Raw genomic sequence first — 14,437 nt, forward strand, 5'->3', positions numbered from 1 at the left:
TGCGAGTTATAATCTGGGCCTACATCAGCCAGGCCTTCACTAACTTTCACCTTCAGGAGCGAGCCTGTGATTAAAAAATAGCGTAGTATGCCGCGTAACTAATGTGTAACATGTAGTTGACTGGGTGTGTGCGCTGAAGTAGCTGAAAGGTGAAGTTTCTCCTTCGAGCTCTCTGGTGTCTGGCCAGCACAGCCTTCCTCAGTGGCCGTAAATAAATAACAGCCTCGTTACTCAAAACGAGTGACGTGTTCGCAAAGTTTGACAGCGTGGGTCTCTCCTGTCGCCCACAGCAGCACGAGCACTGGGCGAGCTCTTACATAAACTCTGTGTAAATGTATGTAATAAGTACGTATACACGAGGGCAGGTTTGTGTCATGGAAGCTTTCGGAAATACACGAAGTTTTTGACAAGACTTTTTTTTTTTTTTTTTTTAATTTAAAGTCAGTATTTAAACACGCCCGCACAAAGGTTGTAAATCTTCAAAACACAAAGTGTCAGTCATACCCCTCAATCTCTCTATCCTGGTATTTCCAGGTTCTCCTAACTTGAAAACATTAGTAGCTGACACTGGTGTCTGCTGTGTATTTACTAGTAAGCAAAGAATTTCCAACTGTTTCGATAACAAAACTGTGCCCTAATTTAATTTAAACAGGAGAACGTAAAACAGTAGTGTTCAGAAATTTTTCTGCCATTGCTTTGCTTAACCCAGCTGTCAGATATTTGGGGAATGGTGTGGCTCATTTATGGTTTTAGCTCTTTTTAATACTTCTTTTTCAGGCTAAAGGCACTCAACAGACTGCAAGTAATATTACAACATTTGGTAAGGAGAGCATCATGTTTGACTGAGTTGGAAGCTTCCAGGACTCTTTAGCTCCCCTGAGACACACAGCACATGCAACTTCTAATGTGTCTGCACACAGTGGTTCTGAACACTGCCATTTATTGCTCAGGCATAGTATTGCTCACATCTTTGAGCACTTTGTTACAAGTTTTTATTCTACTGTAAATTAAAGCTTAATTTTTTTGGCTTTACTTACCTTTATAGATAGTTTCTATGTTGGCCTCCATAAATTCCTTAAATATCAGCCTACTGTGAGTGAGAAAAAAGTTCAGGGGATTTGTTCTGTAATGTTAAAAGTTACTTAAAGACAAAGCAGGATGTATATTTGGGTTTGCAGTGTCAAACTACCAGTAAGGATATATGGAACTGACGTTTTTCTAATTGTTGCAAGTATTTTCAGAATGTCAGTTTTAAGGAACCATGGGTTTGTGTTTTATTAGTAGGATGGGGAATTCTTTGTTTGTTTGTTTGTTTGATTTTGGTTTTTGGTGTTTGGGGTTTTTTTTTGTGTGTGTGTGTGTTTCTGTTGTAAATTTTATTTAAGTGAACTCAGAATATTACTGTGAAACAATGTGTAGTCTGAAAACCTGTCTGAGGTTTCTAACTTCGAAGGACTCAAACATAAAGTAGTTTCCAAAGAATTGTTTAGTAAATGCAAATAGAAGTACAGTGGGAAAAACTTAGCATACAATTCCAGAATGCATGTTTGTTTTGTGATCCTAAATAGTGTGTTTTGAGAATAAATTTCCATAAACACTTTTGTAAATATGTTACTCAAGTTATCCAACTGATGACGTTTGCTTTATTTATTTGTTTTTGCCTGCACAGAAAATGTCTAAGCAAACAGATTCGACAGCAGAAGTGTTGTTGGAAAAGAAAGGAGGTGCAGGAATAATAACTTTGAATAGACCCAAGGCTCTCAATGCGCTAAATCTGTCTATGATCCAGCAAATTTATCCTCAAATAAAGGTTAGTAGCTCCATTTCTACCCATCCACTATACATATGTTATTTGAAACCGATTTTGAAGTGCAGTTAGACACTTCTTAGTGTACTGATTTAAAGAATGAAAGTTTGTGTGAGTACAATGGGCTCAGATTTATACCATGGGAAAAACCAGGCTGTTTCAAGCAAGTTAGAAAGAGGAGAAGACAGGTCAAAGAAACAAGCTGTCAGAGTTAAATTTAGCATCTCCATAGGTAAATGGACATCCGTGTTAATACCAGGACTGAATTAAGAGCAAGCAGTGCTCAGCATTTGTATGTTCCTTTTGGCAACACCCACCTCATCAGTTGGCATGCACAGATTTCAAACTGTCCAGTGGTGTTGCCTCTTGATGGAGTGCATGTTTTGTGGGGAGGCTGCATGGCTGAAGATACCAGCCACTGGGAAGCAGGGGGCTGTCAGTGTCGTTCCTTAAATGAGAACTCATGGATTTACAGTCACTGTTTCTACAAGCTAGTGAAGTACCATGAGATTTTAAGCATGAAAGTAGTTCCTTTTAATTTAATGATACTATTTATCATGTGCACAGAGTAAAATTCATTAGATGCCAGTAGTTTTTGGATAATTGTCTGATGCCTTTTGGTATTTTGGTAGATGGTTGTGTTGCAAATTTGTGCATTCTTTGAAGAACATGTAAAGAAAGAAATACTTAATTTGTAGTACTGGGTACCAGGCTTTATTTGAAGCATAACCTTAAAGTTTTAAGTGCAGTTGCTGGCATACAGAAATACCGTGTCCCTCTTTTATCTGGGTACACTTACTTGATTAAGGGACACGTAAACATAATTTCAGAGGAAGGGTGGAATGCCTGAAAAAGGCATCTTTTTCTCTTACAGGTGCACCACTGCTGAAGTCAGGTGCAAGTGTATTTAATTAAAGAAAAAAAATCCAAAGCCCATAGTCTTTGTAACTATCAAAACATACATGGACAAATGGATTCGATCCATTCCTTCATTAGTGTCGACTGCAGTCATTTTGACAAAATCCACTGACAATTTAAATGCTGATTTCTTTGCCAGACATCTTAGGTTTACACAACTTCCATGATTTGGATAGAGACACTGTTACTATATGTCTTCCATATTCCCACCTTTCTGCCCCCGCAGTTTTCCCATTGGGATTTCTGTCAGGCCCTGTTTTGTGGTATGCTGCCTTTCCCCAGAGGCTGGGAGCTGTGCAGAGGTGTTTTTCTGAAATATGTGAGGCAGCTCTGCTGATCTCTGCTCTCATGGTTGAATAGGATGCAGAAGTGGAAGAAAGACACTTAGCTCTTAAGACAAACTATTTAAAAATACAGTTTGATTTGCTTTTTGAAAAAGTAAAGTAAAAATTATAGACACTATGCAGAGGAAGCATTATTTGCACAGATTTTAAGTTCTCTGTGGAAATATTTTTTTCTTTTTAGACGTGGGAACAAGATCCTGAAACTTTTCTCATAATTATAAAGGGAACTGGAGGAAAAGCTTTTTGTGCTGGGGGTGACATCAGAGGTAAGGACTATACTCTCTTAAATATTTGATGTCTTTCCCAGTTACTACTTTGTGTTGATCTCCTTTGTTTACTGTGACTTGGGCAAAAAAAGCTTGCTACACAACAGTAAGAGATCAGTTGTGCTGACTCTTATGACACCTTCATGTGCAGATGCTGTTTAAGGTATTTGTCAAGAGACAACTGTCAGGACATTGTATAAAAGTGAAAAAATTACATTTTTATGAATAACTGATAATAGCAGCCAGTCATTCCAGGGAAGAGGGGGTTCTTGTCTCTACCTTTCTCTTCCCAGATTTTCATTACTGACAGCTTCTTTACAAGAAATTTGAGCGGTCCTAACACGTAGCTCTGATAGTATTGGATAATTTGTGTCTGATGTTTTGGATGGCTAGATACAGATCTGACAAGAGGGATCACTGTATCTGTGATTATTTTTTAGCTATGATCTGCAGGAAATCTCCAAAGTGTCAAAATTAGCAGTTGTTGTAAACTGTCGGTAAACAAGCAGCACAGGTTATTGTTAGATTATGTCATGCTCTAATTGGTTTCTCATTTTTAGTATTTAGAGTCTTCAGTATAATCAGTTTTAAGTGACTGTTCTAAATGTTGGTATGAAAAAATATCACAAATGAGTACTTGACATTAGGAGGGGTTCAAAAATGGACCATACTCTCACATGTATGTGACAAAGTCTCCAGCAAAATACGATTAAATACAGTTTGAGACTTAACATTCGTATTTAAATTTGAGCAAATTTTCTCAAATATAATAAAGCAGGATTAAGTTGCTCTCTCTTTGGTGTAGGAAAAGACCCAACTTGGGTGACATTATTTTCTTTTACTTTATTTTCTATTAAACTTACAGTTATCTTCAGAATTTTTATTTCTCTTAAGCCATCACAGAAGCGGGGAAAGTTGGAGATGAACTGTCACAAGATTTCTTCAGAGGAGAATATAGACTGAACAATGCCATTGGTATGTTAATAGCAATTCTGAAACAGTACAGTTTTCGTAACGCTGGCTTCAAATGTAAACTTATCTCTTTGATAATCTATTAAAGACTGTGGTAACATCAGAGAAGTAGTAATTTTTTTTTACTGAGTTCAATACCAGTAATGTAACATATCTCATTTTTATACCTTGCATGGAGAATATGTTTCTTTTGTTTAAGTTACTGTGACAGCTGCTTTATCCCATCCCATTGTTCTGGTTAGTTCTATTTCCTCTGTGGAAGAATTAGCTTTAGCTGCAGACACTGCAGTTCTGCCCTAAGTATCATTGATCTGCTTCAAAGAAGACCTGAGGTAAAAATAGATGTGTGAAAATCATTAATATTCAGTCAGAAAGCCGAAGATCAAATTATATTAAGTCTTTCCATTTAAATAGACTGCATGAAGGACTAGGGCTGCATAACTCAGGAGTGAGCTGCCTTAGTTTATTGCAAAGAATGGCAAAGACACTGGGTGATGTTTACTGGAGTAAAGCATATTAAAAATGGATATTAATTCTTTAGGGTAAAAGTCAAGAGTTGAAGGTTTTGGTGAGAAGAAAATACTCCAAACATATTTTAATTGAATACAGTTTGAGTTTTAAAATATTGTATCCAGTGTTAGTCACTACAGGAGGACAGGTGAAGGTGTTGCTTACATTGACAGAAGAGCACAGCTATTAGAGTAATTCCTAAAAAGTTGTTTTTACTTTGTTTGACAGTTTTTCTAGACTGAGCATGCTTGTGATGTACCTTTCTTTTCTTCACCAATACAAAATGAAAAAGTAGTTTAAGGTTTCACATAGTTGGAGAAAAATAGTATTACCTTGCCAGTTGAACTTGATGATGATTCTGTTGCAAGGGTACGTAAAAGTCTGTTTTCTTTTTTTTTCATTAGGTGTTCAATATCTATAATGCATCTAATTACAAAACCTAGATTTTTGATAGCTTTAGTATGATTGTATTCCTTTAAGACTGAGTTTTCTGCTAAAAAGATTTATTTATATCTTCCATTTTACAACTTAAAAATACAGCAGGGAGCTGCTTTCACAGCCTTGGCAATGGGAAAGGCTTTCACTACAGAAACTTAGTTCAAGGAGTAGCATCTACCGCTCATGCATTAGCTTGTATGTTCATCTAAGAACAAAGTTCAAAATACAATTCTCTTAACATTTTCTACCTACTCATTTGAAGGATTGAACTGCCTTTTAAAAACAGGGTTTTTTTTAAACAAAGCTCTATATAGTTGTTACAGAAAAATTCACAACGTGGTTGCGGGGGATACCTGTATCGGCAGTCTTTCTGGACTGTAAGTCTGGCCTGAAAACACTGAATACAAGGCAGCTGTTTCATTCACAGTGAAGCTCTGAATCTTTCCGTGAATAGTAATGGAAAGCATTGGGGCTTTAGTTTTATGCCTTCTGAAGGCCCCAACAGATGGAGCTGGTAGTTCAGGACATTGTCATCTGAACCTGCCTGCACCACATTCAGGGTTGTATGCAAGAGCTGGCATGACAGAACATGCCTGCATTGCATTAGTTTATAGTCACATTGTGACTGGAACCTGCCCATACATCTGGCTTTGTAGTAAAGCACTGAAGGGCTGGCACACACCTTGTGCTGTTGTTAATCCAGACTGTGAGAGGGGGTGAAAGGGCATCTGCTGTGTCCCAACATCAGGCAAAGCTCTTTATGATGGCTGAACTGTCAGGTACTCACACAACAACCAGTCTGACATTTGATAGTTGTATAATGTTCTCTTACAACACTCACAATCCAGTAAATCAGAAACTAGTGTTTCTTTTCATTTCTTAAGAACTTGATGTGGTACCTTCATTGTAAGTTGATAACATGATTACTGTTTAAATTACCATTTATTTTCTGCTGCTCTTGCTGAAGTAAGACATAGGGTAACGTGTCATGTGGCAGCTAGTCACAGGTCCACTCTTGAAAAAGATGGATGATTGTTTTTCTTTACATTTCTTACAGGGACTTGCAAGAAGCCATATGTGGCACTTATCGATGGCATTACAATGGGAGGGGTAAGTTAAGTACCTTGGTGTGATACCTGATAGATTGTTTTCAAATAATGTAGTGTTCTGTCCGTGAGTTGAATGAAGCGCACACAAGGCATTTCCAACATGGCAGTTGAAGAACAAGCATCATCATCTGAACCTTGTCTCTTGCTTGTCAGGGTACACTGCTGCTCTTGTAGGGCCTCTGCTGTTCCTTGATAGCTAATACAAGTGCTTTCTCTGAGGAAAAGAGCAGAATCCCCTCACTGCTGGAAAAAACCCTCACAAAGGTTTTCAGAGTACTGAGGGGGAGTTGGTATATCATACAAAAGCTGAGAATAGTTCTCCACTCTAAGTGTATTAAAAAATAGAACTATATAAAAATACATTTAAAGAACAACTCTGAAAAATTGGGAAAATTCTCAGCTACACCTTAACAGACATTCATGAGTTCTATATTTTTCCAACAACTAATCTGGAAATGCATCTACTTTCTCACCTCTGTGGTACTTTTAAAACATCATTTGTGGGATCCTGATTCCACACACACACCTCACCCAGGGCTGCACCTTAATTCTAAAGCAACATAGAGAAGACTCTATCATATTGCTAGTTTTACTCAGTGTTAATAATTTTTTCAGCAATTGTTGTCTGTAAATACCATAAGTAGGTAGTTAACAGGGCAATGCCGTGCTTTTTTTTACATGCTAAAATTCTGTTCTGTTGAGTTTGACATCTGTAGGATATATTTGCACCATATCAGAGAGTGGACTATAATGATCCTCAGTTATTTTGAGCAATGAGTTTGACTAAGAAGCGTGTCTACCATGTCACTGCTTAGATTTCCATTGTTTTCTGGCACGTCCCTATGATATGGGTGTGGAGTCTATTTAAATCAAGTTTGTCAGAGATAGGATGGAAGAAGTGGAACACTACGTGATCCGTGACCTGTCATGACTCTTCCCTTTCCATCTTTCCTTACACATTTCATTTGTCTGTTTTGGTCTTTTCAGCTTGTGATCTAAACACACAGTAGCTCTCTTGCCCTTTGCTTCTTTTCTACCAAGTCCCAAAGATCTCAGCTAGAGAGCCATTCCCCCCAGCCTAGTATACATACATTGTTTCCAGCATAAAGGGGTCTTGTTCTGTAGCTCTTCTTGCAGGAAAAGTACTTAATTGACCAAAGGAGACCTGAAGGTTTGTAGATAAGAGGTAGGGAGTCCATTTATTTTATGGACTTTTGAATAATAGGATGGAAAGCTATGAATGAGCAAAACTGCCCAGCAGCCACTGTCTTTTTAAAGGTCCTGCAGATTGCTCATTATGAATGTGGCCTGAGCAGGAATAGAATTCTGTCCTTTGAAAGGAAAGTGTATTTTTGGACTGAAAAGAACATAATGGAGTCAGATGATTCTGCATTACTAAGATTCTTCATGAATTCTCTTTCCTCTAAAGAGCTTCTAAGAGACAGCAATTAGTCTGAAACTTTATTTTGGATAACCAAATTTTAGTGCAGGATACCCAAATTTCAGTGGGACCATGACAGAGTTTTAACTGCCATTACGGTTTGAATGACCATATATTTGCTTATCATATACTAGAAGTAGCAGTTATCTTTGTGGGTAGGGGATTAGATTTTGACTCAGCAAGTATGCGGCCTAACTTAAGGGAGCAAGTAGATGGGTCTCATATTCCAGAATATTTTAAACTTTTTTTTTTGTGTAACCTTGAGTGCTGTTTGATTTGAATTTGTTAGCACAGCTGCAGTTTACTCTGAGATAATGTACTTCCTACAGGGGTGCAGCATCAAAACACTTCCCCCCACACGCTGGCAGCGCATGGAAGCATCTCCTGATAATTTAACAAAGAAGGCTAGCAGTAGTATTTCTCAACACTGATTAATTTTCATGTGTGTGCTTTGTGTTAGATTTGAGTTGTCTGACACCCTTTTCCTTTCAACCACCTCCCCTGTAGGCAGATGTCTGTAGAACATTTGTCGCTTACAAACTACAGTAGATGCCTTTAAAAGATGGACATTCAAGCCCTGGGCTTTAAAAGCAAGTCATTTCAGCTTGGGTTTAAAAGTCAAGGGACACGTCTTAAACACTGCAATTTCACTATAGGCCATTTATCTCTGAATGAAAATGCAAGCAAACCAGTCTCAACCTTGCTCAAACAAACAGCATTATGCAGATTGCCTTGCTGTTCTTATTTAAAATTACTTAAAAATCCAGAAGTGTGTTAGAAACTCAGTTATTATGTGCTTAGGTAGTAAAACTTGCTACTGGTGCACGGACACCATAGATCCGTGATGGTAAAACCAGGAATTTTATCCAAAAAACGAACTGTTTCCACTTCCTTATTGGCTAGGGGCTGGTAGATGGCTTTGGGAGCTTCATTAGCCAACAGATGGGGCTGTGGAGCTTGTCCTCAGCCCCTTCTTGTCTGTTCTGTAGTTCATCAAAAATTGATATTCAGTATAAACGTATCTTTTTGTACTTATTTGGAGCAGTAAGTTCAAATTTGTAAGACAAATTTGTTAGAAGCAAAGGTGTCTGCAGTTTACTGAAAAATAGTGAAATGAGTTACAAATACCACATTTACTGCTAAAGGACGTGCTCTGTTGAAAGGAACACTGGGCACTCCCATGTTGCTAAAATCTAGTTCACATTTAGCTGATTTCTATCCGTAAATTTTCTTTTTCTTGAAATTAAGTACCCGAACAGTTGATAAGAAATTGTGAAGCCTGTGGTTTTTAAAAATACTGCCTGCAAATGATGTCCTAAGTTTGGTCTTCTTGGTTTTAGAAAAGTCACAATCTTAAGTTCTTTGGAGATGAATATAAGTGATTTATAAGATCAGTCCAAAGCTATGGTTTTAAATAGGGCTTTGGCACAAAATATATTACTGTGTCAGATACTCTCTCTAACAGACAAAAAGATTCATAAAATTGTTTTGAAACCTCTTTCAGAGCCAAATAAAGCACACTAGACAGATTGAGTGGTGGCTTTTCAATGATTTGGCTTGGAGTTCAAGGTGAATATATGACAGGAAAAAAAAAGATAAACAGGGTGTAGACTTTGGAAGTTGGTGAAAATGTTCAAGGTCACTGGATTAACTTCCAAAAGTTTAAAATATATGTAAAAAAACTTAAGGAGCTTTGCAAAATCAGAAGAACATTTTCAGGAGCAAAGGCCATTGCTTTTAGTTTAGACAGGGATCTGTAACAGCATGAATGAAGTACCCTTTTTGCTGTATCGTATTCTAGATCATGCATGGATTTAGAAACTTCCTGAGCTAGGCTTCATTTCAGAACCGTAGTGCTAAATAACCATCAGTGGTCACACTCACTCCCCTCTCTGTACATCTTGTATTTTATGACAGTAAGTAGGCTTGGTGTTCAGAAAGGCCTCTGGCAATCTATTTCCCAGTTCAGTGTTGTGCTTTGTGAAAAGCAATTTCTTGCTGTTTCAAGCCTATTGTTTAATATTATTAAATGCTTATGTGTTTAATTATCAGTAAGGCCAAACTAAAACCCCAAATGCTTATTTTTTTACTGGTGAGTAAAGAGAGTGTTGCTGAAACATAGGAATTCTTGGCTTTGGACAATTTTCTACAGGATTTAATCCTTTAGTCTGGCCTCTTACGCAGCATATTTGCTAAGTTTGTTTTAGCCTTGCTTTAAAAATTTATGATTTTAATTTTAGGATGAGAAAACATCTTCCTGTGGGGGAAGTAGGTTTTAACTTACATGGTAACTTGCAACATTTTCAGTACAGAAATTAAGTTTGGTAGAGTTGCTAGCTCTCTTAAATCCTTTGCAAAGCACTGTGATTTTAGTTATTCCAAGCATCTTATTTTCCAATCTTCTTGTTTAGGAAGTATCATGGGAAGTTTTTTCTTTAATACAGAAGAAAATCTGACCAGATTTCCACCTCTGACTCCCCCAGATTGTGGGGCCTGGTTTGTGAGAGTAAGAGCAGTACACAGGGCTGACTCCTTTAGTCTTTCCTCAGAGCACCTTAGTAGTACAGACTGGGTGATTAAAATGTCAACCCCTAACTGGGTCTTCGGGTTCATGAGTGGCTTTCCTTTAGTTTTGTCAACACACCTGTCGGTATGAGTTTTTTAGGCAAGGTCTTTTACTTACACTGAGAGTCTACATCTAAGTTAGAGTTTCTTTAGGGTGACTGTTGGACAGCAGAATTTTCTTAAGACCCGTTTAAGTGTTACTTTCTCATGTAGTAATGTGAAATATGTTAAGCTTTAGACTACACAGATGTGTAGAGCTGGAAGGAGCATCAGGATTATTCTTTTGCACTTGCATTAGGGTTAAGTACTGCTAGGTGACTGCTTAGCTGATTTTCACCTAAAGCACTCAGAACTCTCCAACGGCAGGAATTCTGGTTTTTCTAGCTATGTCACCTGAGTGCTTAGTTACTCTTTCAAGCTTGGTTTCCCTAGTGTCTAATATAAGTCTTTAGTATGTGTAATCAGTATATTCCAGTCTTAGTCACAGCTCCCTGTGGACATTTTGAGATACTTGCATTTCTTCCTCCTGGTCCTCTCTCTTTAATAGGGGTAAGGATAGCAATTCAGCCTTTCCTATAGATTAAGTCTCTTAGTCTTCTTGCAATCCTCTGGAATCTCTCCCATTTGTGTACAGTTCATTGCCAGAGACCAGACCATATTTCAGCTGGAGGATTCATCAGTACCAAGTAGAGCAGAATAATTATCCTCCCTTTATTACAGAGATATCCTGTCACAAATAGTCCATGTAAATAGGAGTTTTGAAAGCATCCAGTCCTAGTAGGCCACCACTTCTAGTTCTTTGCAAAACTTCTACTCTCACCTCTTTCCTCTTTGCCTAACATAGACTTCCATCACAGTCCATTCTTTTATTGCTTACCTTTTACCAATTTTAAATCTTCTTCCTTAAACTGAACTCATTTGTCAAAGAGACAGTTTTGCAGAGCTACTCTTTTCTTCAAAGACTACAAAGGAAAAAAAGTACTCCTTTTCTCTGAGTTTCAAGACACCTGAGTGCCATATCAGGTGGCACTAGGCTGATGAGGCTGCCCAGATGTACTGAATCTAGGCTGAGTGTTCCAACCGCAGCCCTTGGCTGCCTTGGTGCAGACTGTGCTGTAGTGTGATACCTTCAGTAGTTCTTTTCACAACAGCATTGCCTTATTTGTACAAATTTCATGGTTGCTGTAAACCTGTGAAAAACATCCAGTCATTTATTCCATGGAAAGCATACTTATCATCTCTGCATTTGATTATGCCTTCCTGAGTGTAGTTATTTTCATTTTGTTATTTTCTCCAAAGTGAGATAGTTTTGAATCTTGCCCTTCAAAGTGTTTGCCTTCCCCAAAAGTAAACTGTGACTTATAGAAATTCTTGTTACTTCATCATCCAAGCAGGTAATATAGCTGTCAAATAAAATTTCATTAATGATTGGCTTCTGCATGACCTCAGCTGGGGTGCCCTCTCAGTTTTATTGCAAACTGCTGGTAACTCTTAAAATTGTTTCAGAGGATGGTGCCCTCCATTTCCCAGGGGTATCATCTAGGCTGTGCTTCCCTTGCTTGTTTGTGAAAGGAAACTATGCTGTGGATGGGAAAGCATCACAAACACTGCAGTTCAAAACATGAAGCTTTTTCAGAATGCTGCTTAATGAGTGATGTCATTTTAATCAAGGGATAATGCAGGTGTTCCAGGGAAACACATGCAGCCAAATTCCTGAACCTACTCCATAGTTTGGAAATACTCATTCTATTGTGCATCTACCTGTGCATCTTCACTTCTGGAATACAGAATCAGGATTACTGCACCTGTGTTGTAGTAGAAGAGTGAACTCAGTACCTAATATTCAGTTTTAGTTCTTTTTCACATTGCTGCCATTTAATTTTCAGCAAAACATTCCAGATGCTGACATTGTTAGAGGAATCTACTTTTCCTTGTAAATCAGATCCCAGGACCTGATGGGGTATCTACCAATAGTTACAGACGTCTACACTTACACTTTAGTAGGATTTGGTCAACAATTCTTACTACATTAATATTTGTTCTCAAGTAAATTGGTAGTGATGTCATAAGCAGCTTGTATGTTATCCATTTTAGTCAATAGAATTTTAGTACACAAAGGAGTTGGAGTTGATCAATAGCTGTCCTTATCCTGTCCCATTTTTATCCAGATTGTGCAGCTGTAACTCTTTAGGAATGTTCCTTTCACTACCAACATATATCTGTTCATGTAAGTTGTGTGCATGTAACTTTTACTCAGAAGTGTAGATAGCAGCATTTGAGACTAACATTCAAAAACTACGAAACATTAGGATTAACCGTATCTATAAAATCTCACTTTTTTGCCCACTTGTGATACAATTTTTAATTACAGGATTGTGCATTTGCAAGTGGATATTGCCCACAGAGCAAAGCTATTCATTCTGGTTTAATTTGGGGTGCAAATTTTATTGCACATCATAGAAAGCTCATGAAAAATTATGATTTTACATTGTACTTCTCTACTGTAGTGGACATTATTACCCCTTTAACCCTTTTTAAAGCTAGGAAACTGGAACCTAGAAATGTCAGTACTTCTTGGGACTTCTCCTGATTCTTACTCTTTTTCTTTCTTTTTGTAAGTATGTCATGCCTCTTGTCAGCCATCATGCTCTGGAGCGTCTTCGGTTTTGTTTTAATTCACACTCTACAATCTGCCCTGAAGTAAAAGTAATTGTCATACTAAACCTAGATAAGCTGCTTTCCAATCCTCTCCCTGCCTGTCCCCCTCTCCCCCTCCCTCGTGCCTGTGTACCACAGAGAAGCTTGTGGCCTGTTTTGTTGCCAGTGCTTCAAAGCTGAAGGCAGCTTCTACGGTGAAATAGAATACAGATTTTGCAAGTACAAACAAATTGTTGTGAGATTGCCTTGTGCACCACTTATCTTCTGAAATATGGGTTGTTGAAAACAATGCTGAGGCAATCCTAAGAAAGGGTTCACTCCTTGCTGCTGTTCCAGTCTCTCTGCCATCTGGCCACGCTGCTCTGCCTGCTTGGCTCTGGTGTATGATCCCAGGGATAAATGGTGCTCTTCATTTTGTGGCTAATCGGTCTAGAATGTCAGCAGCTCTTCACATCAACAAAATGTAACCACTGAATGCTCAATGGTTTGCACGTGATGTTATTCCCCAAAGGGCTTATCATAAAGCACTGTCTTGAATACAACTATTTTAAATTATAGCTCAGTACTGGTACAGCAAGTAAAACTCCTTTTCTCTCCCTCTCCTAACTCTACAATGGCTGAGATTTTTGCTGGCTTCTGCACAGATTTGTTCTTTCCATTTAACACCAGACTCTTGGTGTGCTAAAAGTCCCACTATTTTTCTCTAATTCTAGGCCTTCGTATACATGCCTAGCCTCATATTGAGAGTTAGCTCATTATTTCCCTCTCCTTCCCTTTATTATAGATCAAGGAATAAAAGTTCTAAAGGGAATTATCTTTGCCTGCTTCCCTGTCCTTTCATATTTCTGCTCATTTTCCTCAATTCCTGAAGAATTTGAGTGCTCATGTTCTTCTTGAGTTGTAAGACTTTTAATCAGTCTTATACTTTCTAAGCACTTTTTTCGGAGAAAGAGAGCATCATTACAAAAATCCTCTGGATTCACTCCTGTTATCCCAAATAACTGTGCCACCATTTAAATGAAGTTCTGATGCACATACCTGTCTTTAAGAACAAGAAGTGTTTCTTCAATTCTAAGATAAAGCCTGAAAGCTCAGTTGTGCACTGATGCACGTTGCTGAAACACATTACCTCCCACTTGCCTGCCCTCCCTGCAGACATTAGGATGTGATGAGCTGGACATAGAAATCTCTTGCAGTAGCTACATTTTTAGGTGATACAGAAGGACAAAGGGAGAGCTTCTTCCAGAATTTTAGAAACAATCAAAAAGCCACACTTGCTATCTTCTTCTGAATACACATGGCCAGTTAATGTATAAAGAAACCAAATTGGGATAAAAAGAATACTTTCAAATGTAAAACTAGAAAAAGTTGACCTTGTTACTAATTAAAAGCTGTAGGCTTTTCAGTTC

The 14,437-nt window shown here is 38.0% G+C and overlaps 1 protein-coding gene across 1 annotated transcript in view; it reads left to right on the forward strand.

The window, feature by feature from the left end:
* Positions 1-14,437, forward strand: part of HIBCH (3-hydroxyisobutyryl-CoA hydrolase) — a 41,558-nt gene that overhangs the window by 544 nt on the left and 26,577 nt on the right. The window contains exons 2-6 of the mRNA XM_008630134.2: positions 778-820; positions 1,670-1,810; positions 3,251-3,335; positions 4,230-4,310; positions 6,313-6,365. Of these exons, the coding sequence (XP_008628356.1) occupies positions 778-820; positions 1,670-1,810; positions 3,251-3,335; positions 4,230-4,310; positions 6,313-6,365 (403 nt within the window). The remainder of the gene's footprint in view (positions 1-777; positions 821-1,669; positions 1,811-3,250; positions 3,336-4,229; positions 4,311-6,312; positions 6,366-14,437) is intronic.

Source organism: Corvus brachyrhynchos, unplaced genomic scaffold (genome assembly GCF_000691975.1).
Source record: "Corvus brachyrhynchos isolate BGI_N302 unplaced genomic scaffold, ASM69197v1 scaffold370, whole genome shotgun sequence".
Lineage (NCBI taxonomy): Eukaryota > Metazoa > Chordata > Aves > Passeriformes > Corvidae > Corvus > Corvus brachyrhynchos.